The 26,585-nt window shown below is 46.0% G+C and overlaps 2 protein-coding genes across 9 annotated transcripts in view; one reads left to right on the forward strand and one right to left on the reverse strand.

The window, feature by feature from the left end:
* Positions 1 to 4,202, forward strand: part of dennd1b (DENN/MADD domain containing 1B) — a 92,590-nt gene extending 88,388 nt beyond the window's left edge. For all 4 annotated transcript variants that reach the window (XM_085252685.1, XM_085252688.1, XM_085252687.1 and 1 more), the window contains one exon: positions 211 to 4,202. In XM_085252685.1, the coding sequence (XP_085108811.1) occupies positions 211 to 1,050 (840 nt within the window). In that variant the 3' untranslated portion in view covers positions 1,051 to 4,202. The remainder of the gene's footprint in view (positions 1 to 210) is intronic.
* A 353-nt stretch (positions 4,203 to 4,555) lies between these two features.
* crb1 (crumbs cell polarity complex component 1) lies at positions 4,556 to 25,984 on the reverse strand. Of its 5 annotated transcripts, XM_085252681.1 has the most exons (14): positions 25,874 to 25,984; positions 20,957 to 21,193; positions 20,326 to 20,521; positions 20,056 to 20,195; positions 19,704 to 19,886; positions 17,246 to 18,205; positions 15,918 to 16,471; positions 15,620 to 15,785; positions 11,950 to 12,868; positions 11,209 to 11,253; positions 10,486 to 10,608; positions 9,866 to 9,992; positions 5,908 to 6,145; positions 4,557 to 5,796 (listed from the first exon to the last, which is right to left on the reverse strand). In XM_085252681.1, the coding sequence occupies exons 1-13, from the start codon at positions 25,953 to 25,955 to the stop codon at positions 5,927 to 5,929; spliced, it is 3,951 nt and encodes a 1,316-aa protein (XP_085108807.1). In that variant the 5' UTR covers positions 25,956 to 25,984; the 3' UTR covers positions 4,557 to 5,796; positions 5,908 to 5,926. The 5 variants fall into 5 exon arrangements, with proteins under 5 accessions (XP_085108809.1, XP_085108807.1, XP_085108808.1 ...); XM_085252680.1 differs by lacking the exons at positions 4,557 to 5,796; positions 5,908 to 6,145 and adding an exon at positions 6,199 to 6,521; XM_085252683.1 differs by lacking the exon at positions 11,209 to 11,253 and having other exon boundaries at positions 4,556 to 6,145.
* Between the last annotated feature and the right edge of the window lie 601 nt (positions 25,985 to 26,585).

Here is a 26,585-nt window from a genome sequence, read left to right on the forward strand (position 1 = left end):
ATGTAGAGTAGGACGAGTCTCGTTTTACAGGAAATAGAAATGCTTTCTGCGTCTGCTTTCACCTTTTTATTTGCTAAGTTGTGAATAAATCCAACATATCTAAAGACGGCTTCATTCTGACTTGAGGTCAAAGGTCATCATATGCATTAGTCAATAAAGAATAACAGCGAGGGTGAACATGTGGTGACTCTCCTGCCTCTTGTTTGCCAGACCAAGCCCACGCCCTGCAGCGAGTCCAGACCTGCAGATGAGAGCAGCTGTAGTGGAGGCGGCGATCAAGGCGGGTGGAATACGGGTCAGGATGACACTGTGGTCCACGGGAAACACCTTCCACCGTCCCCACGCAGGCAGCCCACCAAGAGCAGCCTGAAGATGTCAAAAAAATCCGCAGCAGTCCCTGCGGCGCCCGCTGCTAGCCCACCAGCCCAGAGCGCCGACGTCTCAGTGCCGAATCCTCATCAGTCCGACCCCGACCCGCTGCCTACAGCGTGGAAACCGGGAGATTGTTTCTCTTACTCGCCAACGCTGTCCCATCGAGTCGCACCTCTGCGGTCGTCCCCCACTCTCGCACAAACCTACAGTTCCTCAGCATCCGCGTCTGACCCAAGCTGCTCTCCTGCACCGGGGGTGCGGGCGCGGACCATCTCGGACCCTCAAAGCGGCTCGGAGCCTCAGCAGGCCAAGAACCAGACTGCCTCGACCTACGTGCTCAGGAGGAAGGTCATGTCCAAGGAGACGACGAGGCAGTACCAGCAGAAGGCCCTCCAGAGGCGGGAGAGCAAAGAGGGCATGGGGAGCCCGTCGAGGACCAGCCATTCAGCCGTGCAGGTCCCCTGGGAGAAGGAGATGTCCAAAGAGGGGCTCCTCGGGCTCGGCCTGTGTTTGGGTCAGGGTAAAGGCTCGGGGGCCCCCGCGGCGCAGGATCAAGGTCTCCTGGAGGAGATCGACTCCACGTGTTGCCTCGGCGCGGTCCTCCACACCAGCCTGCAGCTCTCGCAAGTTAACAACAGTCACCACCAGGTGCAGGGCAAAGCTGCAGACGACTCCTGAGTCTGTAAAACGCAGCAGGTTTACTCTTCTTTTACGACTAGCAGCTATCTGCAACAAAACTATTCTTTTTCCCTTTGTTTTTAATCTCGACACTCGGCTCCGAGCATACGTCCAAACCTGCCAACACAAACAAAAAGCCACCGAGTGAGGAGCAGGAAGAGGACGTGGTGCGCCGCAGAGATCTCCCTCTATGAGCCGTCTGCATATTTTAAACTCAAACCTGATTTATAGCGATTGGAAAAAAACAAATCAACTAAACGTCGTCGGCTCTTTCCTCTGGAATCGGATGCAAGTGCAGCGTCTCGTGAACTGTGATCCAAAACCACAGACCACAGCCGAACTGTTACCATCCTCGTTTAACCTGCTTCACCAGTTCATGACTTGTTTAAAAAAGTACAACTGCAAACAAAAGTTACTTCAGCAGACGGAGATTTTCAGTATTTCTTTCTAATGATCTTTAATAACGTTTTGTGTCGTCTAGTATTTTTCACATGTTCACCCCAAACGATGCACTAAACGCATTTTCGATAAAGTCGCGGCTGACGGAGGAGTTTGGAAAAGCCTCCGGAGCGTGTCAGGAGTAAGAAGGGACGCTGCGTCGCTCCAAACATTTCACATGATGAATTTGCACATGTGGATTAACAGCTGATGATTCCTACCAGGTACTAAAGTCTTTAGCAAAAAAGCAGGTGAGGCGGGCCTTTTGACTCGCCGTACGCTGCGTGACATGTCTGCCTTACACGGACATGTGATTTCTTTTTTAAACTCTGGTGTCTTAATCTACAGATGCCACAGCAGGTACTTTGTAATCAGAATCACTGTCGATTTAATAGAATAATGAATGATACATGATGTGCTTTAAGCTGCTGTCAGTCGCGTCCACAGTGATGTCCAAATCTCCTCAGGACACTTTGTTTTCTCCACACTGAAGAGACCCCAGTCAAAGGTCAAAGCCAGTATCCCTGCTCCAGGCTTCTCCCCCATCACGACTCTCACTTTGACCTTAAAATTACGGCCAGTTGTTGCCGATTTCATGACGTTTTATGCGGGTGAATAAAGGTGAACTTTCTAGGAGGTGCTCTATATTTTTACGATGAACAAATCCCCTGAAAAGACCAAAACTATCAGGCTTTGTGTGTCTCGCCACTATCACACTCCTGTGTTCAGTCTTTGGCTGGTTTTTGGTCTTTTCACAGTATTTGCTGACGTGTCTTTCTTCGCCTTTCTCACACGAGGGAATAACGGTCTGTGCGTGGGTCGGAGTCACGCTGCACTATAATGCAGCGGTTGATGATTGTACTGTAATGAAGCAATATAGTTCTCAGAGTAGCCACATGGATGTAATGTGCACAGAGTCTGAAGCATTCCTGTAACAGACTCTCCTGTGGAGAGAAACGCCGCGTCCAGCCCTAGCGGCTTCCCGTCATTCACCGCGTCACCGCAAACCCAGAGAGAAGCAGAGCGCTTTTCTTCTTCTTTTCGGGAATATTACATTTATGGTTCGTTGTTCTTATGATTTATGCCAGACGCCAGTCGGTGTGGCAGTTTAATAGCAGCCATTTCTCCACTTTCTGAGTGCTGCTCTGCGTTAACGATTTGCTCATAAAATCACTGGCGTGCTTCTAAAAGCCCAAGAATCGGTTAGCGAATCCAAAACGGAGGAAAAAACCAAAACAGACTCCAGAAGCGTTTGTGTGCTGCCCTCTGTGCTCTGTAAACATTAAGAAAATACTTCTGTACTATGCAAACATGCCAAATACTAAAGTTTATTTGAGAGTGATTCGATTTCACTTGAGTATAAAGTCACGATTGGACTGCTTTCTGCCCCCGAACGAATAAACAACCACATTTAAAGAGAAAGCTGGTCCGTGTGCTGTGCCTTACGCAGGTACGCTGTAGGAAGCTGGGCTGTGCGTGTTTCTGACCACCGCCCGGACCTGAGAAACGAACCTGACACGAACTCGCGTTGTTTTGGTTGGTCGTTGGGTTTCGGCTGCGCTCAGCTGGTTCCACTCAGTGTTTTTAGGGTTTCTTTGCTGCGGTGGTCGCTGGGAATCTCCCCGCTCGTGTTTAAGAGAAGATCTCGGGGTTACTTTATCCTTTTGTAAATGAGGTACTTTTCCTTTGGTTGTTAGCGGATTCCTTATGTTGTGTGTGCTCTTTTTTTTTAAATAAAAAACTTGTGCTGAGCTTATTCTGTATTTAAAAAAAGAACAATTCTCAGAGGAGTTGATTTCATAATGAAAAAATTATTTTCAGCTGAATAGACGTATTTTTGCTGGCTTGAGTATATTTTACATGGATAATATATGATCGGTGTTGTATCTTGTAAAAACAAATTCTATCTAATATTTGAATGTTTTAGATTTTATTTTTGGAGGAAAAAGGAGATATGGACAAATGTCCCATGTAGCCGTTCACATTCAGATGGACGTACTGACGCCTGCTCGTACACAGTAAACACGGCTGTGGCCGCGTGGACGCGCTGCTTGTGCTTTCTGTTGCTTTCATTTCGGTATTTCGCGCCTCCATCGTCATCAAACAGAATGGTGGACGCGAACATCCGGTCTCGTATGTTACGTCGCGTGTTGGAGTGAAATGTAACATTTCATGTAAAATGTAACAAACAAAACTAGCTACTGTAAATCTAACGGCGGAGGAGTGAGAGGGAATATTCGAGTGTCCAGCTGCTGTTGTGAAGATCATTTGAGAAGCTTTACACTAAAACAAAGAACCCCGAGCGTGTCTGACTCTGTAAACGGGACTCGGGTTGTCCTGAAAGCGTGTATTTGCAGTGAGTGGGAGGTGGTGGATTATGTAGCATCTTTTACTGAGTGTGGGTTCATGCACAGGTTCTTCTTTACAAAGATGACGATGTCACGACTTTTACACTGAATGTTACAGTCGGCAATTAAATATATATATATTCCCCCCTCCCCCTGTCTCGGAATCGTGATGACGATCAGCTCTTCGATAATGCATTTATTGATTTTCCCGATACTGTGCACACTTGCATGTTCCCACTGCAGAGGAAACAACTGTCTTAAGTAACTGAGGTCAGTCTAATGTGCTATTGATGAGTAACCTGGTACAACTGCACACCATGTATGCACTGTGAACTGAAATAAATGATACTGTTTGATGCTTCTGCATCTCCCGACTCCTGACGCTTTGTGCTCACGTGGACAGAATCAGTATTTGATGGTGTTTTACAAACCACACGGGGACTTCCTGTGGCGTGGGTCCGTTTTAATCATTTCATTGGGTGATGTTCTCAATAAACAAGGCTATAGCTCTAAATAACAATCTCAGAGTTTAGTTTGTATGATGTCACTCTTCTCAAATGTGTTTGCGAGGGGCAGCCAATCAGAAGAACAAACGCTACTTAAAGGGGGAGGAGCAAGAATAGTTTAAGAAACCCAGGAATCATTCCGATATGGAAGCCCGTTTCCGCCACTAAAAAAAAAGGATCCATAACTCAAAATTCCGAGTTATTTTCTCAAAATTTCGAGTTACTTTCTTGAAATTTCGACATATTAACTCGAAATTTCGATTTATTAACTCAAAATTTTGAGAAAAGTAACTCGAAATTTCGAGTTAGCGCTGCCAATCAGTAATCTATGTGAATGACGTCATTTCCTCGTTACCCGGAAGCTGAAGCCATCAGCTACAAATGCTACAGCTAAGCTACCGGTATTACATCAAGTCGTGATTGCACAGATTGCTGAGTGTTTTCAGCCTGGCTTCACAAATGATGAAATCCTTGTGTTATTAGCTGAATCACGTGGTGTTACTGTAAGCAAACGTACTCGCGAAAGCGCCAATTTGTTGGGATCCGTTTTTGAGTGCGCGCTCCTCTGCGCCATATGCTTCCGGGTAACAAGAAAGCGACCTCATTCACGTATATTTTTGATTGGCAGAGCTAACTCAAGATTTTGAGAAAATAACTCGAAATTTTGAGTTATGGATACTAGCTGTTTTGTTTTTATTTAGTGGCGTAAACGGGCTTCCATATTCCGAGGATGGAAGTACAGACGTGGAAATGAGTGTAAGACGTTCTGCTTTGTAGACGTCGAATGAATGACAACAAACTCAGTTTAATAAACATTTTGATCGAACTCAAAAGTTGAAAATGGAAAAATCACAGTAATAAAAATCATCATTACAGTATGTACAACTTCAATGGCTGCCTAGACAAATATAATGCTACTAATCCTAAAACATGAATCTGGGACTAAAGAGTTGCCACTGAAAAATTAACTTGGCACCAAAGTGGATTCATCAGAAACACACAAACAGTCTATAATCGTCCTGTTGGAAACGAATCCCATGAAGCTTTTATAGCTTCCACCTCTACACCGCAGAGGGGCCCAGTGTGCAGACATCGTGGCCTATTCTAATGTACTTGATCATAACCAACCCTTCCTTATACACACTCACGGTGCTTTCATGATTGATGTGTTACTGAGAGGCAGAGCAGTATGTTTGATTCATTCATTCACAGAACATGCAGAACAGTAGCAGGTTTATCCTGACTTGTTTCCAAATGAGGCTCAAAGACGATGCGTTCATGTGCCCTAAATTCCAGCGCGTTTTTTTCCTTTCAGCGTTCGCTGCTCCATCAATCCTAAATATATGGATCAGGCACAGATGTGACACACGCAGATGGGTATGCTTGTGTGGAACCAGGTGCAAAGCATCCCAAAGATGGATGAAGGTGCTGGAAATGAAAACGCCGAGATCTTCCTGCGTATATGCAAATAAAGACAGGCGGCAGGGATTTAACGTGGAGCCTCCGCGTCTCCACCGAGCTCCAGACTTCCTGTTCAAACTGCACCACTTATTTTTCATTGCTACCTGGACCACGTTCAGCATCTCAAATCAGTCTCTCCATGGGCGGCGGCTGCGTGATGCTCCACATCTCCACCCGCGACCCTTCCTTCTCCTGCCGGCTGGGACTGTAGGTGCCGTGGGTGGCGCGGCGATTTAGGGCTACTACCGCACCCACAGAGGTCAGGACGATGGCCAGCAACAGGACGACGGACCCCAGACTGATAGACAGCAAGAGGTCAGAGGTCAAACCCTCCGAGGTCAGCTGAGGAGAAGAAAGACAGGGACGAGTCAGGGAGAGAGAGAAAAACGGCTCGTGCCAATGTTTTTGAGAACACATGCTTTATTCCCCCGCCTCCATTTCTCACACACTCCCTTCCTCTCCTGACTCCTTTACGCTACACCAGGCGCTCCAAGTGTGCTGCCAAAGTGTTGATGGATGTGTTTCCCAGCTCAGCAGGTGGGTTGCGACCACCAGGAGCCTCGAGTTGCCGCGGACTCAAACCTCCCTCCGTCTGCCGCCTCTCTCGCAGTTTGGCTGGCGCGAGCGTCAGCCCCAGTATCGCCACCGCGATTGCCAAGCCAACCAGATACGGTGCCAGCACGGCGGTCACCGGCGAGCTGTGTGGAGCACGCTCCGTCTGTGAAGGATCACACACACAGGCGCAATCTTTGCCGAGGATCCCATCAGCACACACACACGCCCAAAATAACTCGAGCAAACATACGCACACAGCTCCTTCAAAGCAGCACTGAAAGCTGCAGAGTCTGAGTTGTATCTGTGGACTTTGATGACTTGCTAATATTCTTATCTCACTCAGACTTGTGGCCGTTTGAGCCTCGCACACATGCAGAATGCAGCATCCTGCACGCAAACGCACAGAAGCCGCTCACCAGTCAGACCCCAACGAATCAGGATGTACTTAAGCTTTCCAGCAGGGGGAAGCTGAGCAGCAGATGCCCTTAAACCTACATCAGCTGTGCTGGTTGGTGTGATAGTTGTGATTCTCTGAGCACCTGCTACAACAGCACAACAGCTGTAAGTCTCACTCGGTAACACTTGCTGACAGCATCTTCATAACCGACACACGGGGCTGCGAAAAATTATCTCAGAAGTCAGCAAACTTTACAGCGAGCAATCAACATGGAAACATAATTCTAATAAAAACACAACCATCCGTATCCCGAGGCAAAAAATAACTTCTGCGCTCACGCTTGATGCTGTAGACATTAGTTTCTTCCCCCCTCGCTACAGGTTCTTTGTTGACTCCTGGAAAGTGCTTACCTGTCACTGCAGCACACTCGCCTGTCAGAGCGAGTGTGACACAAGCGAGCTGGAGCAGCCTGCAGCCAGGACCCGCCATCAGTCACCGACTGCCACACACAGACCCAGAGATGTCTAACTAACCAGTCTCTAAGGTACGTGTCGAGGCCACCCTGAAGCCTCTGCAGAGCGGCTCTGCACACAGAGACGGCGGCAGCAGTGCTTCCCTGCTGTCAGCACTATCAGCCTGCTGTGTGTGTGTGTGGCTGCCAGATAAGCTGCCCTCATAGGTTTCTGTGAAGAAGACCCAACTTGTGTGAATGCCACCAGCTCTCTGCTGAAAGTGCACTTCAGCGCCAGATGCTGCTTTTTTGCTGGCAAAGCACATTTCTTCCTCTGTGCTTATCTCGCGCTCCAAGGATGGCCACATCAGTGCCGACGCTGAAAAACTGCCTCCCATTTCCTCCCCCCGAAACTACCTGCGCTTGCAGAGCACACACACACGCACGCACACACACACATGCACGCAGACTTGTAAAAATACAAGATGGAAGAGAGCAGGTGTACACGGAGAGGCCGCTGCATGCACAGAAGTATGTGAGGATTACACTGGTAATCTTCTGGACACTGAGGCCGGAGGAGTCGCAGACGCATGTGTGACCAGATCCCAGCACCGTCTGACATCTTCCAACCCACAGATACAATAAACTATCCGTATGACCTAATTATCATTTAGTCCCATTATATTTATATTTCCAACCCTCTTGTTAAGAAATTATAACAAGTATAAAACGAAAGCGTTGTTCTCATGGTGATGGTCTTTATCTACTATTGTGTTGTGTTACGTCAGCTGCTCTGTCTGGTAATAGTTTTTAGCTTTCAGTGCATCCATAGATTTACCTTTTTATAGCCATATCTGACTATTTTAGCTATTTTTATGCAGTTTCACCTTATTTGCCTCATGTTTGAAATGTAAAAATAATTTTAGCAGAAATAGATGTAAATTTCTCAGGATGTACTGCCGCTTAATTTCCTTTGTGGTAGTTTTCCATTATATTCATCTATATCTGCAAAGACCTGACTTTCCCTGGTAAGTACGGCATTAAACATTCATTTAACTATAATTTAAAGCCTTCCCTTCATACACATTGGTCAGTCATTCAGTCAAAACACAGAGCATTGTGTCAGGATGGGGAAATCTGAGGTTCGAGTGCAGCAGCAGTGCCTCTGTTACTGATGACAAATGAGAAAGCAAAACTTCCAAACAGCGGTTTTAAGACTAGATGTGAAAAACTGTGAGCCTGTCCTTCATGCACAGATAAAAACGCTGTAGCTGTGCGCTGTGTTTGTGTGTTTGTGTGCACTTGTGGCTATTCTGGGATAAACTCACTCGGCATCTTGTTAAATGAGATTAAGAGTCTATGTTTGGTGTGGCAGCTACCACCTGACCTCAGTGTGTCCACTCCTTCAAACGCAAACACACACTTAGAAAATCACTGAGAAGAGTTTGACCTTCAGCTGTAATTTCTCCTAATATGGATTTTTGAAGGGAAACGGACAAAATGTGCGATTATGTGAAGAACAAGTTAGTCGAGAGAAACAAAGAGGACAGACGAGTACAAAACAATCAAGGCTGAAAGGTTTTTATTTGACAAGAACAAACAGAGAGACGACAGGCAGACAGGACACAACGATGGATTATGATGGAGGAAACAGACAAACAAGAAGTTACATGGATCATGCAGCATGATGTCAGCACAACAAGACTGAACGACAAACAATAAACACACAAAAGTCTACAGTGAGAGAGAGAGACATACAAAATGCAACGAAACGGTGACCACAGCAGCGGTGAATGTTGATAGGAAGCGTTGGCGCGGGGCCACGAGAGAATTTAGGCTTAAAATATCTGCGGCTCAGACAGCAAAGTGTTTTAGAGACGAAAAACTCCTTCTTTGGTACAAAACAGCACACAGTAGTCAGTCAGTCAGTCGGCGCAGTGCTCTGAACGCACATCAAGAACAAAGCGAGACATCTTGTTGTCTTCTAGCCCCTCTAGGTGCTTTTGTAACTACAACACTGTTTTTCATAGTTCACAAATGGATCCGCACGGAGCTCCCAGAATCCAGTTCAGACGAGACTGACAGGATAGCTTCACGGAGGAACCGTATAAATAACTCCGGTATCCGTAATGTTCCTCACCTCACTAAGTGCTTCCCTACACGAAACAATAACCCTCAGATTCATCTGTTTCTTCTCTGTACTGTCGGTCTGGACTATGTCCTGGACACGGTGAGGGAAACGTGACAGGTGATGCCAAGAGGATTGTGATTGGTTATGACCTTTAGCTGCGACGAAACACCATCACCTCGTCTGTGATACTGTTTCTTATCATCTACTGCAACGTGTACGTTTAATAATATGCATATATGCAGGTACATAACTATATTTAATAAGGTGCCGCTTATTTAATAGTATAATTTTAAGGCACAAGTCATTCTGTGGTAACAGACCAGAGAAGTTCTGTGGAGTGTTTTGGATTATAGCCCGATCAATCAATCACCCATTTGAAAGCACCCTGACGCACGTGCACGCACAGACTCAGTTGTTTCCTCCCCAGTCCACCTCTGGCTCGTCGTCCAGCCTGAGGATCAGGTAGGAGAGCAGCTGGAAGAGGTTCTGCCACAAGAGCAAAGCCACGTAAAAGTAAATGTCGCTTACGTCCGTCTGGCACACGTCTCCGGCGTAGCTCATGTCGCACACGCAGACAAACTTGTTGATGAGGTTGCGGCAATAGCCTCCGTTCAGACACGGGTTGGACTTGCACTCGTCGACCTCCTGCTCGCACCTGAAACCACAGCATCACGGAAGAACTCAGACCACAGCCTCACTTCAATGAAATGCAGATAGAGTCCACAAATTCTATTGACGTTCTATTGTTCTTAAACCTGGTGTAATATTGGATAGTTCCCAAAAGTTCCCAGCATTACATTAGGGGAAAAGAGGTAAGAGAATCTGCACCATTTATTTATCCTCTTTGGGTGGAGGAGGCACTAATATCAGGCATGACGTGAGACACTACACGGATCAAAGAAACTGCACAGGAGCTGCTCGGCCATGGAAGCCCGAGCCGGAGGAATCTTGCACGCAGATTTTGTGCCGATGTTCATGTCAGAGGAGGTTTGGAAGCGTTGGAGACTTTTACGCACAAAAGCTTCAGCGCTCTGCGACTTGGTGATCTGTGACGTTACGTCGTTTGCCACTTCATAGATGAGTTGCTGTAACTTGCAGTAATTCCACAATCTGACATGGTGACAATATGTATTTGTCTTGTTTCCTACCGGTGCCCGATGAAGCCTGGTGGACAGTCGCAGGAGAGCTCGCGCTCGGTGCAGTTGCCTCCATTGAAGCAGGTGTAATTTCTGGTGTCGTCGCCGCACACAGAAACAGGAAGCTTTGGCCTTCTGTTGGAAAAGTTTAAAGCACAACTTTGTCAGTCTGCAGCTCGCATTGAAATGTTCAGCAGATTTGTTTCGCTGGCTTTATGTTTGCCGGAAGCAGAAGAGATGGCCGAGCGGGAGGTGCATTATTCAGCCTCCTGCTGTTCCCCACAGGGTAGACAAAGAGACTTAAGAAGCGACCAGGATTACAAGATTATAGCCCTCTGGCAACGAGTCACCAGCAGGACGTCAAATCACACGTGCAGGAATGAAAAAGCCAACTTCTTTCTCTTTGGCCTCTGTAACCTTCTGTTTGCCTCAAGCATCAACAGCTCTGCCGGCAACTTGAAGCTCATCCCTCAACGGTTACAAAACACACTCTCATTTGAACAATTTGATCATTTTAAACTACAGCTGTCACTCATTTGAAAAAGTGGTTGGCTCACTTTTAAAAGTGCTAATATTTGCCTTTGCTTTGCATTTTGTTCCACAAAAAACAAAAACGAGGGAAGGCTTCACAGCTGACATTTGAGAGACAAATATCTAACAGGAAACAAACACCTGGGAACACGTGAAAAATAAAATAATAATAGTAAAAAAAGCCACCAAAAAACAACAACTCACACATTTTTGACAACAATGTACCACGGAATTTCTTCAACGCGTTCGCTGCAGAGGAAACAGAGAGAAAGATGGTGAGGGGAGGAAGAAAGAGGCGCAAACAAACGAGACAAACAAAAGGAAGTCGTTTTCACACACAAACTTTAAAGCAGCCTGGATGTTCCCAGTAAAGGGAGATAGCTTGACTGGTGTGGCTTGCTTAGCGAGACACTTGCAAAGGTGTGCAAGAAACAAAAAAACGGAGGCAAAATGCAAAAGGCTGTGTGTTTACAGGATAAATGCTTGGAGGCGTTCCCCCCGCTGGGTCTCAGAGGCGAACGCGAGATGACAGAGGGGGGAAGAAACTGGCGCTGAACCAGAGAGCCTTGTGTAGTGAGCAGACTGGGGCCTTTTTCTGGCTGACACTAGAATAGAAATGCAGCTTCTGAGGCGCTCACCGCAGGCGTGGTTGAAATGCTGAACAGAGGCAGAGATGTGGAGACATTTTGCAGTGAACAATTGTGTTTGTGTTGTGCTGCAGTCCCCTGTTGGTGCAATTTTGTAGCATTTATTTGTGCATTTTGTGTTTCTAACCACAGCTTTCACTGCACTTCACAAAGTCATCTTTGAAGAGTGAAATATTAATAAGGGGATTTCTTTCCCTCTTTGCTCATCTGCATTTTGCACACCCGCCCACTAACGTTTTATTTCACTCTGCTCTGCTTCGCTGCTTTACGACTTACCTTAGCAAACAGCTAAACTTACTTGCAGAGAGGTCCGGTGTAGTTCTCCGCACAGAGGCAGGCGTACCTGTCGGGCCCGTGCAGACAGGTGCCGCCGTGGGCGCACAGGTGGTTTTTGCACATGTCAGCCTCTTCCTCGCAGTTCGCGCCCGTGTAGCCGAGCTCACAGGTGCACTCGTAGCTCCACCCGGCGACGCTGCAGTTGCCGTGAACGCAGGGATTCGAAGCGCAGGTGTCCAAGAAGAAGTCGCAGTGTCTCCTGGCCCAGCCCTCGGGGCAGCTGCAGTTGTACGCGTTGAAGAGGTCCTGGCACTCCCCGCCATTCAGACAAGGGTTTGGATAACACACAGAGGCCCCGCCGCAGCCGATGAGCGGCGCTTGCGGCGACGTCTGGACGAACTGCTCCTCCTGCATGCGGGGGAGGTTCACGCCAGAAGAGCCAAAGTAAGAAAGGGCGATCCCACCCAGCTCCACGGTGCCCAGACAACCGGCGAGGGACCAGCCGTTGTCAGGGGCCAGTCCCCCCAAGAAGATGTCCACCCCCTCTCTGAGGAAGTCCAGGTTGCCTCCTCGGCTGGTGGAAGTGCTGGCTTCTTCGACGTCTTCATCGAGCACCAGAGTCCACCGAGAGGTTTGCTCCCACGGTGCTGCCATGAGAAAGCGGACACTGTGCCATTCGCCGTCGCTGACACTGCTCCTGGTGCTCAGGCTGACCGTAGATACGCCCTCCTCTTCGTAGGTGCTCTGATGCTCCACGAAGAGGAAACCATCTTGGATGGAGACCGTGATGAAAGCAGAGCCCTCCTCGGCATGTAGGATCGCTGCTTTACGCCTCCGTGTGCGCAGGTTTAGGGAGAGGCTTGTCAGGTTGCGGGATATGCGACCGTTCCCCTGGTAGGACAGCACGGTGCTGTCGTTCAGGAAAGTTGCATTGGAGTAACCTAGGAGACGAGGACACAATACCTGCCGTGAATATTTGCACAGCGTTCACTTTGTCATAAATGTTTTTGTTGTGTTTTAGTTGGCATGTCATTTACCGAGCACTGATTTCCTGAATCAAAATAGTAAACGTGTCAGTGTGGGGGGACTGATCCAGCGCTACACTGTATCAGCGTGACAACATCATAGAAAAATAACGGTTTTTATTAGATACACTTAAATCTAAAATCCTGAGAAAATCACAAACACTTTTTATTATTGAATTATTATTGAACACGACTCTGCTGGTTGTATTTCCACAGACCAGCAGGTTGCTGAGTGTCTTTAATCACAGCTACTGATGTGTGATTTTCACCAGTTTATCACAGTTAATTGCTGCATTATGAGAAACAGACTGCATGTAATGGCCAACCAGACCCCGTTCAATCACAGACTGATGACAGACTGACTCCGCCTTAGTGTTGGCGTGCTCGACAATCTCAGTGAAGTTTATCTTATTGGATAAAACAAATACTGACAAAGTTTGTGGATATAATTGTTGAAAAAAGGTGATAAATCGCAAAATGTTAAAAACTGTAAGTGAACTGCGAGAGTATCGTATTGTGGGGTGTCTGATGACTCCCACCTTTAGTCGGCAGTATTACAGTATGACAGCTACAGTGGGGCAAAAAAGTATTTAGTCAGCCACCGATTGTGCAAGTTCCCCCACCTAAAATGATGACAGAGGTCAGTAATTTGCACCAGAGGTACACTTCAACTGTGAGAGACAGAATGTGAAAAAAAAATCCATGAATCCACATGGTAGGATTTGTAAAGAATTTATTGGTAAATCAGGGTGGAAAATAAGTATTTGGTCAATAACAAAAATACAACTCAATACTTTGTAACATAACCTTTGTTGGCAATAACAGAGGTCAAACGTTTACTATAGGTCTTTACCAGGTTTGCACACACAGTAGCTGGTATTTTGGCCCATTCCTCCATGCAGATCTTCTCGAGAGCAGTGATGTTTTGGGGCTGTCGCCGAGCAACACGGACTTTCAACTCCCGCCACAGATTTTCTATGGGGTTGAGGTCTGGAGACTGGCTAGGCCACTCCAGGACTTTCAAATGCTTCTTACGGAGCCACTCCTTTGTTGCCCGGGCGGTGTGTTTTGGATCATTGTCATGTTGGAAGACCCAGCCTCGTTTCATCTTCAAAGTTCTCACTGATGGAAGGAGGTTTTGGCTCAAAATCTCACGATACATGGCCCCATTCATTCTGTCCTTAACACGGATCAGTCGTCCTGTCCCCTTGGCAGAAAAACAGCCCCATAGCATGATGTTTCCACCCCCATGCTTCACAGTAGGTATGGTGTTCTTGGGATGCAACTCAGTATTCTTCGTCCTCCAAACACGAGTTGAGTTTATACCAAAAAGTTCTACTTTGGTTTCATCTGACCACATGACATTCTCCCAATCCTCTGCTGTATCATCCATGTGCTCTCTGGCAAACTTCAGACGGGCCTGGACATGCACTGGCTTCAGCAGCGGAACACGTCTGGCACTGCGGGATTTGATTCCCTGCCGTTGTAGTGTGTTACTGATGGTGACCTTTGTTACTTTGGTCCCAGCTCTCTGCAGGTCATTCACCAGGTCCCCCCGTGTGGTTCTGGGATCTTTGCTCACCGTTCTCATGATCATTTTGACCCCACGGGATGAGATCTTGCGTGGAGCCCCAGATCGAGGGAGATTATCAGTGGTCTTGTATGTCTTCCATTTTCTGATGATTGCTCCCACAGTTGATTTCTTCACACCAAGCTGCTTGCCTATTGTAGATTCACTCTTCCCAGTCTGGTGCAGGTCTACAATACTTTTCCTGGTGTCCTTCGAAAGCTCTTTGGTCTTGGCCATGGCGGAGTTTGGAGTCTGACTGTTTGAGGCTGTGGACAGGTGTCTTTTATACAGATGATGAGTTCAAACAGGTGCCATTCATACAGGTAACGAGTGGGGGACAGAAAAGCTTCTTACAGAAGACGTTACAGGTCTGTGAGAGCCAGAGATTTTCCTTGTTTGAGGTGACCAAATACTTATTTTCCACCCTGATTTACCAATAAATTCTTTACAAATCCTACCATGTGAATTCATGGATTTTTCTTTTTCACATTCTGTCTCTCACAGTTGAAGTGTACCTCTGGTGCAAATTACTGACCTCTGTCATCATTTTAAGTGGGGGAACTTGCACAATCGGTGGCTGACTAAATACTTTTTTGCCCCACTGTACCTGTCTTGATAACAGTATTTACTGGAAATACAAGCAGTAAATATCTGTATCTCTGTAATAATGGAGACACACAGCAAATCATCACTAATTCCAAAAAGAGGATAAGCTGGCATCAGACAGATCCTACTTTACGGATCACATAGGGAATACTGTGTGGGCAGATTAAGGCCAGTATATAACAGCGTTGAGTCACTTGGTTACATAGTAGCCAATTAAGACCATAGAGGCTAATTAAACAAACAAGGTCAAAGATTCGGTAACGTACATTCACTGGGCTCTTACGTAGCAGAGAAACACTTTTAGCCCAGAATACTGGATCCCGCTTATGCAAAAGGAAATCATTCAGAGCTTATCGTTCAGTGCGGTGTCTGTTTATTACTCTCGACCTTCGCTTTGCCTTTGAAGGCACTTGGACTTGACTTGGCACCACTTCAAGTGACTTTAAAACAGCTCTGCTTTTGTAACTGACGAATCCTCGAAGGTCACTCACATTCATAGCCGTGGTTCAGCATCCTGCACTCTGCATCTGTGGGGCACGGGGACAGCTCGCACCACTTCACCTCTTCACAGCGCCGCCCTGATGTGTTGGGGGGGCAGGTACAGGTGAAGTCGTCCCACTTGGAGTAGCACACCCCCCCGTTGAGACATGGATTCCTCTGACAAAGAGATACGGGGAATTTGTTTTAGGTTTGTGCTACGGATTTGATTTCAGAATTACAATATAGATTTAATATCTGTGTAATGTCCACACGTACTACACCAACACTGTGTGCAGGGTGTTCACTCACACTGCAGATGTTGTCTCCAGAACACCCCACAGTTACGTTCTCCATGATCTCAAGAGGATAAGATCTCACTGTAGTGTCCAACCCAAAGAACTGCAGCCTCCTGTCGCTGATCCTCAGGTCCTGAACGCAGCCTTTGAAATATCCACCGAACGCCGCGGTCTCCTTCGCCTCCAGCATACCTCCCACATACACCGTGTCACCTGCTTGGACACCGACCGGCCTCACCTCCACACGCCCCTGTTCCTGAGCCCCCACATACAGCACGATAAGACCATCCGCCGCCACCTCTACGCTCACAAAGTGGGCTTCCCCATCGTCAATCGCATCCGCTGACTTCAGGCTTTCGTATTTATCGAGCTGAACTGAGACCTCGCCACCTTCCAACCACACGTGCAGGTAAGCGTTGCTGCTGTTGGCAAGCACCAAGAGGAGCCCGCCGCTCCTCCGCGTGCGCAGGAAGAAGGAGATGGAGAAGTTGTCGACCAGGTCATCAGTGACGGTGAACGCTGCAAAACTGTAAGCGTCCTCGTTCCCGAAGCGGGCAGTCACATGTTCTGCAGAAAGCAACAAAGGGGTGAACAACAAGTGAGCTGGATGGATGTCGGTACATAAAAAGACCTTTAGAGCTTTTCAGCTCGTCAGCACTGTGAAAGAAGGAGTCTGTGCTTTTTATCATTGGATCAGGTGAAAAGTTCTGATTTCTCCATCTGTCCTCTGAAATCTGAAGTATTGAACAGCTGAGGGGTTTTTCCACAAAAGGACGTTCTTATTGGTCTACGCTAAGCTCGCTTAACAATGAGTCTATCAGGTGGAAGTTTAGGCCTGTCAGCACTTTCCACCCTAATCTAAAAAACTTGTATATGTTAGCAGGTTTGAGTAGGTGTTTGGTTGATGTGCAAGTAAATGTTGGTCTAAATCCGCCCATCAGTAATCTTCTTTGAAAGACTCAACAGTCTTTGAAGCAGCCATGGAGGGAAAACTGATGAAAACTGTTCAAACCTTCAACATTTATTGTTCAGGTTATGATGTATCGATCGCAGCAGCCATTGGTTTACTGAGCACTCGCTATTTTACAGTCCGGCATTTGCTTGCATGTCAGTCCCAAAATAGATTGCCTTAATCTAGTTCTTCACATAAGAGGATCTTCCCCTTTAGCGTGACTTTTGACAGACTTCATCTCCGACCTCGTGTCTCCTGACTCACCCAAGCAGCTAAAGGTGCTTTTAGTGCGCCACTTTTGGAATTTGATAAGCGAGACCTTGAGTTCTGTCCTGCATGCCCAACAAGTGGGTTAAATCACTCCCCGTGTCTTATGGTTGCAAACTTACCCTCCTCACAGTCGTGCCCCTCATAAGGCCTGGCACACCGGCACTCGTAGCTCTGCCACATGTTTACGCACTCTCCTTTGTTTTGGCACGGCACATCCAGGCAGCGGTCCCTGTAGCTGCAGCCCGGGGACACGTTGACAGCTGAGTCGCTCAGCCACTGCTCGGGGATGACGAGCTGCCAGTCCACAAACACGTCCCGCATGCATCCGATGAATGGAGTAAACGCATCGTACTCGCTGAGGCCGCTCGAGTCTCGAGGCATTCCTCCAATAAAAGTGCTCTGAGGGGATGAAACAAACCCCACCAGCCAGCTTTGGACTGCGGCCGCTTTGTGGCACGACTGGCTCGCACACCCCACAGCATCATCTAGCAGTTTAAGGCTTAGCACCCAGTTTCCAAGCACAGCCTCTACAGAATACCACTTTCCATCTGTGACGTTGTGCGGAAGCTCGAGAACCTGGCTCGGGCTTTCCGCCTCAGCAGAGGCCTCCCTCCTCAGCGTGAGACGCAGCTGCCCCCCCTCCAGCTCCAGGCTCAGCTGCAGACCGCTTGTGATGGTGTGAAACAACAGAGCTCTAGGCAGAAAAGTCTTGAAGCTGAGAGTGATGTTGCAAGTCACTTCAGTATCCACTAGGGGGCTCTCCAGCAGCAAGTAACCTTTGCGCTCGAAGGTAAAAGCTGTAGGGGTCATACAGAGAGGCCCGGCGTACCCAGGTGAGCAGGAACAGGTGTATCCATGAGTCCCATCCAACAGGAAAGGAGAGCAGGAGCCTTGGTTCTGGCATTCATGGCCTTCACAACCCACTAACTTCACATCGCAGTTAACACCTCCGTAGAGGATGCCATCACGACTGGGCTTGAGGCAGTGGCAGGTGTAGCCCCCAATGTGACCCTCGCATCTGCCCCCATTCTGGCACGGACTGGGCTCGCACTGGTTTATCACCTCCTGGCAGAGGGAGCCTGTAAAAGAGGCACACAGCACAAACACGTACACACAATTAAACACTGTTACTACAGCTGTTATATAACAACAGACATGTTTCCAGGTATAAATGAGGTTCTGGATTATTATTCCCACTACACTTGTCTCCCTGTTTACCACTCGTGGTACCAGGTAAACTATCTTCTGCAGTCAAGTGAGCCCACCTGACTCTCAGCTGTTAAACATCAACACACCTGCTTTGTTTTTTGCCCTCTACACCACCACAGCACAGTTTCCTCTCTTTACGTTTGTATGTACAGCTCTACGCACATGCTGTAGCTCAAATTCAATCAGTCACAAGTTACTTGTTTTGATTAGGCAATAAGCAAAGATGACAGACAGGTGTAACTCAATGTGTATTATGTAATACTAAAGCTACTGGTACCGCTGTTACCTGTTCCAAGCAACCAAATCCCCAAAATCCATGGCGCAGGTGTCCACATCATGCCGTCAGGTTTCCCCCCAGAAAAGCCTCAAAGTTGTCTAACAGCACCATGTTATGTGGTGTGTGTGTTTACGGGTCCTCACGGTGGACGCCTGATCCTTGTCTGCTTCTCTAAAGCATGAAGGGCTGAATAGCTGCAGTCAGGAGACCAGAAAAGCCACATCCCCGGGGATTAAGCTAATGCTATTTGGCCACCTTACTGAGTCAGTGCCCTGCAACTTGCAGAGTCCATTTCTAGAACACAGTCTCAGCAGGCATCAGCTCACACTTCGTACCGACGCCCCCGGATCAAGCAGTCTTGCGCAAGCAGAATTTGAAGCTTTTCCAACAGAAAGAAAACTTTAATTTGATGAAACAAGCCCGCTGCTGTGTTTCCCTCAGAAACGCCAACACTTACTGTATATTATGTTACCGCTTAAGTAACATGCGGTCAGCTGTACCTACTCACCAAATATTCTACATTTATTTTAGATTTAGTTAGTGTGACAAAGTGTGTTTGTGTGTGTTTTTAAACTACCACCAGGGGGCACCACGGTGAGCACATTTCAGCACCTGACAGCTGTTCATGCTGTCATTTTAATCTGGGCATAAACGCTGTCCATGGTCCTGTTTCTGGATCCATCTGAAGACACCGCGTATTCCTTCATCTTCATTTCTTCAAGCTGATCTTGCTTTTTCTGATCAATTAACTCTTTAAAAAGTGGAACCGTGCGAAGGCATGTATATCTTTTAGATCACTGCCCTCAATTAACATGGTTTGTTAATGATTACAAGCTCTTTATTCAGATGCCACATTACAGTTATGAACAGAATAATTCGTTTAGTGCTTCAATGTTATGCTCGATCACGTCTGGATTCTCAGAGAAGTTCAACATGCCGGCTCAAAATTTGTGAATCAGCACAACTTTGGTGATTTTTGGAGGTCGGTCATTATGAACACAGATCCATTCATACGTGTCAGAGTCCAAGTCTTTCAAGCCGTGATTGACTGAGATATGACCGGTTCAGTTTGTCAAACGAAAATGACCTACCTGTTGTTCCTGAGGGACACCTGCAGATGTAACCTGCAGACTGTTTGTGGTCATAGCTTTCAGGCAGAAGAGGCTCACTGCCATACAAGGCATGCCAAGATCTCTCAATGCAGCTGCCGCCATTTCTGCAAGGGCCGCTGCCACACTCACTGATGTCTGTCTCACAATGACGGCCCTCAAACCCTGGAACGAGGAAGGATATTTAATGTGATCAACACTACATATGATGTTCATTAAAGATGACACGGGGACAGGCTGTTCTGGACAGAGCAGGTGTGAATAAGTTCAAATGCCTCAGTGTCCTTGTTTATTATTCTCCACATTATTTGACCAAGAGAAGAGCTTCCTTTACCAGGCCAGCATTCACAGGTGTAGTTCCCTCCATTGTCCTTACAGATGGCGCTATTAAAGCAGGGTTCAGAGTAGCAAGGCGGTAGAGGTGTCTCACAGTGTGGGCCGGTGAAGGCTGTTTGAGAGCAGTCACAGCTGTAACTGAGACAATCACATAACAAGACAGTCGGTGTTTGTAATTTACAATAATAAAGTTATTTAAAACATTTCCTTTGCTTTGTTTATAGATCTCATTAGAAGCTACTCATTTTTGAAAGACCACACTACTTACTCATTCACTCCATCTATACACAGAGCCCCATTTTGGCAAGGGTGCTCTTGGCACTCATCAGTGTTGATTTCACACCGTTGTCCTTGGAAACCGGTGAGACAGGTGCAAGTGAAGCCACCAACGTAGTCATGGCAACTGCCTCCGTTGAGGCATGGCTGTGACTGACATTCGTCAATCTGGATCTCACAAGTTGCACCTGTGAACATCAAAGCGGTACAGATGTCAGAGGGCAGGCGAGCCTGAGGGCAGAGGGTGGAAACGAAGAAAGCTTTCATGTGGACTGCTGTGCTGTGCTGTGCTGTGCTGTGCTGTGCTGTGCTGTGAGGATTCCTCTTTTATCTCATAGCAAAGCTTTTTGTTGTTTTCCCAAAAACACTCAAACTATGGAAGGGAAAACAACATATGCAATGTTTCCTTTACTGTATCCCTAAAAAAAAGGTGATTAATGCTCTCATGGTCCATTCAACAGCTACTAACATGGATGGCATTTAATATAGACAGAACACATTTAAACTGGGGTAACACATTTTTGACACTGTTTTCTTGAATAACTAAAACTGTGTAGGATTCTTTAGTTCCCAATAACATATTTTAGGATTGAAATGATGTGACTTTACATAAAGATGCTGACCTGTGAAACCAGGAGAGCACAGACAGGAGAATCGACCCACTCTGTCCTCACAGGTTCCTCCGTTCCTGCAGGGCTGTGAAGCACACTCGTTCACATCAATCTGACAGTGAGAACCCTGAAAGCCCGGCACACAGAAACAAGAGTAGCTATCGCCACGGGTTCGACAAATCGCCTGGTTCTGGCAAGGGTTTGGGGAGCACTGGTCCACAGTTTGAGGCAGCTTGTCCAGAACAGCACCTGAGAACAGATGGTGATTTTATATATGAGAATACAACAACATTATTATTAACACATGTAAAACCCCAATATATGCAGTGCTGTGTAGGACAATTTTCCTCCTTTCTCTGTTTGTTTCACAGCTGAGCAAATACAAAATTCAGTTTTTTAAATAAAGATTTCATTTAAAAGTTATCCACAGCTTCATGGCTCATTGTGTAAGAGTGAAAGTAAATCTAATACCTGTTTGTGCCACCTTGGCAGCAAGAATCGCAATCAAGCCTTTGTGATATGAGCCAATGACTCTTTCACATCCCTGTGAAGGAATTTTGCACCGCTCTTCTTTATAGAATTGTTTTAATTCAGACAGATTAGAGGGGTTTTTGAGCATGAACAGTCTGTTTAAGGTTATGCCAGTTTATGATGATCAGATTTTAGTCTGTACTTTGACTAGCCCACTCCAAACTCCTCATTTAGTTCCTATTTTAGCCATTCAGGGGTCACTTTGTTTCAGATCTTTATCCTGCTGCATAACTCGAGTATGTTTGAGCTGCAGGGCACAAGCTGGGTGGACACTCTCCTTCAGGATTTTCAGGAGTTCACAGTTCAGTCAATTATGGCAAGTCATCCAGGTCCATCACACTACCACCACCATGTTTCACTGCAGGTGTCCATCCGTCCATCCTCCATCCATCCGCCCTTCCGTCTATCTATCCATCCATCTATCTGTCATCCATCCGTCCGTCCGTCCGTCCATCCGTCCATCTGTCCGTCCGTCCATCTGTCCATCCATCCGTCCATCTGTCCATCCATCCATCCTTCCGTCCATCCATCTATCTGTCCATCCATCCATCCTTCCGCCCATCCATCCGTCCATCCGTCCGTCCATACATTTATCTGTCCATCCATCTGTCCGTCCATCCATCTATCCATCCATCTGTCCATCCATCCATCCATCTGTTCGTCCGTCCGTCCATCCATCCGTCTATCTATTTGTCTGTCCGTCCATCCATCCATCCATCCTCCTTCCATCTGTCTCTGTCCATCCTCCATCCTCAATCCATCCATCAATCCATCTCTGTCCATCCATCTATTCTTCCGTCCATATGTCTATCTGTCCATCTATCCTCCATCCATCTGTCTGTCTGACTGTCTGTCTATCTATACATCTGTCCATCCATCTATCCATCCGCCTATCTATCTATCATCCATCAATCCGTCTGTCCGTCCATCCATCCATCCATCCATCCATCCATCCATCCATCCTCCATCCATCTGTCTATCTGTCCATCCATCTATCTATCTAACCATCCATCAATCTGTCTATCTGTCCATCTATCCTCCATCCGTCTATCTATACATCTGTCCATCCATCCATATGTCCATCCGTCCATCTGTCCATCCAGTCTTCTTACAGCCATGTAATATCTACAACATTACTATAAAAAGATCCAGATTTTAAGTATTGGGTAAACGTTTATCAGTCTCGAGGCACTCCAGAAGGAATATGTGTCCAACAGTACTTCAAAACAACTGTTTGCACGAGTGCCCACTGAATGATCCTGATCTGTTTTATTTCAATCACGTCTAACACAAAGCTCTTTTATCTCTCTTTAGCTTTGATTAAAGAAAAAAATGATTAGCAGTTGTTGTAACAAGGGCTTTAAATTCAAGGGCCTCTCAAGGCGTTGTGGCCGGCTGCCACAGAAACCAGTTTCACTGTTTGGGTTTAGCATTCCTTCTATTTCCATGGTGACAGCATCCAACCGAACATCTGAGCCATTTATTGCTCTACTCGTTATGGTGTGTTTTAATGAGGAGGATTAAACAGCACAATGATACAGCTTTGGGTTTAGCTCTCATGTCAGCATGGACATGATATAACTAGTAATTAGAGGGTAAGCACTTGATTTTCTTGTGTAACTGCAATTATAAGCAGCTGTTATCAAGTTATGCATGCCTCAAACACTTATCATCCATATTAATCTTACTCAAAAATGTTTAGATTTTATTTTACAGACTTTTTTGTTTCTGTCCTCATCAGCAGCAGTCACATACAGTCACAGCTTCCATGACTGGGCAACATGAGGAGACCCTTTTAGTCTGGTAGATAAAGAAATGGGTTCAGCTGAAGAAGAGGAATAAAATCACACGGTATGATTTCAGGCATAAATTCTAAATCTGTGCTGTTAGTCACTCGTGCACCCAGACAAGCTCTAAAAGTTAAAGTTTCGCTGTGACCTGCAAAACTAAACTTTCTTTAGAATCTGTGTTAAAGCGTTGCTATTTTTCTTCCTGACTGAATTCCTCTATCATGTCTGCCTGGAGACTTACTGCCTGCAGCTTTTACATATACAAAAAAGCATCAAACATAAATAGCTACAGGCAAGGCTGCTCAAAATTGTTGTACTGCAGGCAGAACAAATGGGACAACCTCAGAGATCCATCCATGGAGCAGAAGGGGGCATCATATGTACTGTTTTTCATAGTTTTAAAGAATGTGCCATGACTCTAATCAGTACATTCACACTGATATTAGATAGCATGAAAGTACTTTTTTTTATTGGTGCAACTGTTTTTGTGGTTTTCAATCTTCTGTCGTTGTTTGGTTCCAGCCTTATTAGTTTGTATTAAGTTACACCTTTAGCACCTGCATATACATCATCCAGTCACTTGTCAGTAGTCACTATATCTGTGACTGTTGCCTGTTCATCACAGTGCTCTTCTTTGTGTTCCAGTGCCTGCTTTACATTTATTGGACTGTCCTGCCTTGGGGTTTGAGACTTTCTGCCTTTTCCTGTAAGTTTCAGTCAGTTTCTTCGTTAGAGCTTGCTTGAGTATCTTTCTTTTTTTCTTCTTATTTTAGAAACCACCTGCCCCCCTTGTGTCTGCACTTCTAACCTCTTGAGTAAAGGAAGCCAGGGAGGTGTTATCCTTTAAGCCCTGACCTAGGAACTCTCGACCTGACCAGATTAAGCACTTGCTTTACACTCCTCATTACCTCCTTTGTTTTGGGAGAAAGTCTACAGAATTGTTTATTGTGTGTGTGCAGAAAGGCCCCACGGCGTGTGCACGACAGCCGTCGTGAGCTTGACGATTTGAACAGCTCATACTGTCTTAGCAGGAAGTCATTTGAAATTCAATAGATAAATTTGTGGGGAGGCTGAAATTCGGTCACTGCTGCTGAATCAACTCAGATTTTACTCATCCTAAAACTGAGTTCGCTGCAGTACCAGGTGGCTTTTGGACCCTGTTGTTGTCTTGTTCTGTCTCTCTCTCTACGTTGTTCCACATTACTGGTTAACTTCTCTCTTTTAATCATTTCGGCTGTGTTTGCTGCCAGTGTTCTTCCCTATGTTTCCTGTGTTTGCCTTCTTTATCTCTTACTAAACTCCCGCTGTTATCAAAGTTATTAAAGCCTAACAATCTTTCTTTCTTTCTTTCTTTTTTTGCAACAAGCTTGTCTGCCTCTTTTGTGTTTATATTACTATTGCACAGGCTGGAGTCTATAAATACAGTCGTGCTGATGTGAGCAGAGATTTTACAATAATATTCACACACCCTTAAAGAGCACAATCAGGCTCAGAGACTATTGAGGCTCAGAAGAGCGCAATTAGGCTCCACTTGGCGCAATCTTTTTAAAACCAGCTATCATTTATCTGTCATTGGCGGAGGTCAATCAGTTTCACAGCCAGCCAGCAGGACTCTCCAGGAGCAGCTTATACATGTCTAGACTTGGACGGGGGGGGTATGATGGAGATCGAGCATATTCTCTGACCACATGTCTGTATCATTACAACAAATATTGATATGTTATAGACTCTGAAACAATCATTCTGACAGTTATTTCAGTTATATTAAAAATGTTATGTTGGTAGTATAATTGGAATGCATTGAAATGGCAACAGGTGGTTCCCATTTCACTCTTTATTCAGCTCACTGTATTCAGTCTATATCCTGAGGCCGAGTTCAGAGTATTCAGAGCCATTTGTGTCTGTTTGAGATACAGCTCCAGCCAACTGCACATCCCCTCCCACAGCATGTAAGGCTTTTTTCATATGCAAATACCTCCCACGGGTCTTTGTGTGGACCTATCTGCAGGCCCTTAAATGGCACATGCGTGGCACCTGACATCTCCTGATGCACGTAGCTGGTGTATGCATCTGTTTGTTTTGGCGGTGATAAGAATGCTGCTATTTGGTGTTTTGGACAGGAGCAGAGACAAATAGCATCCTCTTTTGTCCCCCTCCCCAAACCCACCCCCAGTCTTCCCACCCCGTTCATGGGTCACTATGCTACCCCCCATTGTTAGATCTCTTTTAGTCATCTTTAGCTTTTCAATCCTTAGAAAATGTGCAGAGATTAGTGTAGTCAGTGATGTCACCGCTCAGTCTTGTAATTAAAATTCTTAGCATGGACCGGTTGAAATGCAAGCCCACCAATAAACTCAGATTCAACACAGCTCTCTAAAAGTACGATTATAATCATGCAGGTTTTCTTGCTGGTTTCTGAGAATGCATTCTAAAAGAATAAATACTAGGATGTAATATTTTATCACCAGTGTCTGAAACTCACTCTGGTTTCATACTGGACAAGTGCAGAAATCTGGTGTGGGGCTTGAATATATCATGACAATAAACTAAACCTCGAGGTAACTGAAACTCAACTCTGACACTAATTGTCTGAAAAGGAGTCACTTACCCTCTGTCGCAACCAGTGATGAGATGAGCAGTGTGCATGAAAGGAACGCAAAATGACGAAAGCGAATTAAATCCATAATCATGACAGGAAACCATCCTGTGCTCAAGTCTAGCCATGCGCTGCGCTCTTACTGCAGATTGCTCCGTTTCTGCCTCGCAGTAGCGCCGTTGTCAACTCCAGATCCACTTGATGCACACTTCTCTGGCTGGAGCACCACCAAGAGCTCCCATAGCCCAGGAATAACAAAGACGGCGTGCTGTTCACCGGGGCACAGGCTGGGCTGCACACACCGAGCAGTGACAGATCACCACATGGGAGGGCAGTCTCATTAGAGAAAAAGAACTTTTCATAAATAACACAATGAATAATGAATATCACAACAGAAATATTCTATTCAATTAAGACCAGTTTAATGAATCAAATGACGAGCCAACGACTTCACATTTTACTTATTTATTTAAAGTTTAATATAGAGCGTTGAGCTATATACGTGGTGCGATTATCTCATGACAAATGATCAATAAATCAAACTGTTCTTAAAACACAGAAAATCAAAAATAAACTCGGAAATATTTTTTTAATCTTTACATTTTTGATGCTGAGGCGTCAATAAACGTAGAAACACCCCCAAATAAATAAAAGTATTTCTGTTTATTTCACTTCTAATGTTCAAACTACAAACGCACATCCAGCGCAATGAACGCGTTCCCAA

Source organism: Mchenga conophoros, linkage group LG17, assembly GCF_057382185.1.
Source record: "Mchenga conophoros isolate Kocher_MC1m ecotype Shallow Benthic linkage group LG17, M_conophoros_male_GT1.1, whole genome shotgun sequence".
NCBI classification, from domain to species: Eukaryota; Metazoa; Chordata; class Actinopteri; order Cichliformes; family Cichlidae; genus Mchenga; species Mchenga conophoros.

Coding starts and splice junctions, on each gene's coding strand:
- crb1 (XM_085252680.1), bottom strand. CDS start 25,955: ATGATTATGGATTTAATTCGCTTTCGTCATTTTGCGTTCCTTTCATGC. Junction 19,887..20,055: donor CACCTGTGAATGCTGGCCTG/GTAAAGGAAGCT, acceptor TCCTCGTTCCAG/GGTTTGAGGGCCGTCATTGT. Junction 6,522..9,865: donor GAGACGTGTGCCAGACGGAC/GTAAGCGACATT, acceptor GATCCTTCACAG/ACGGAGCGTGCTCCACACAG.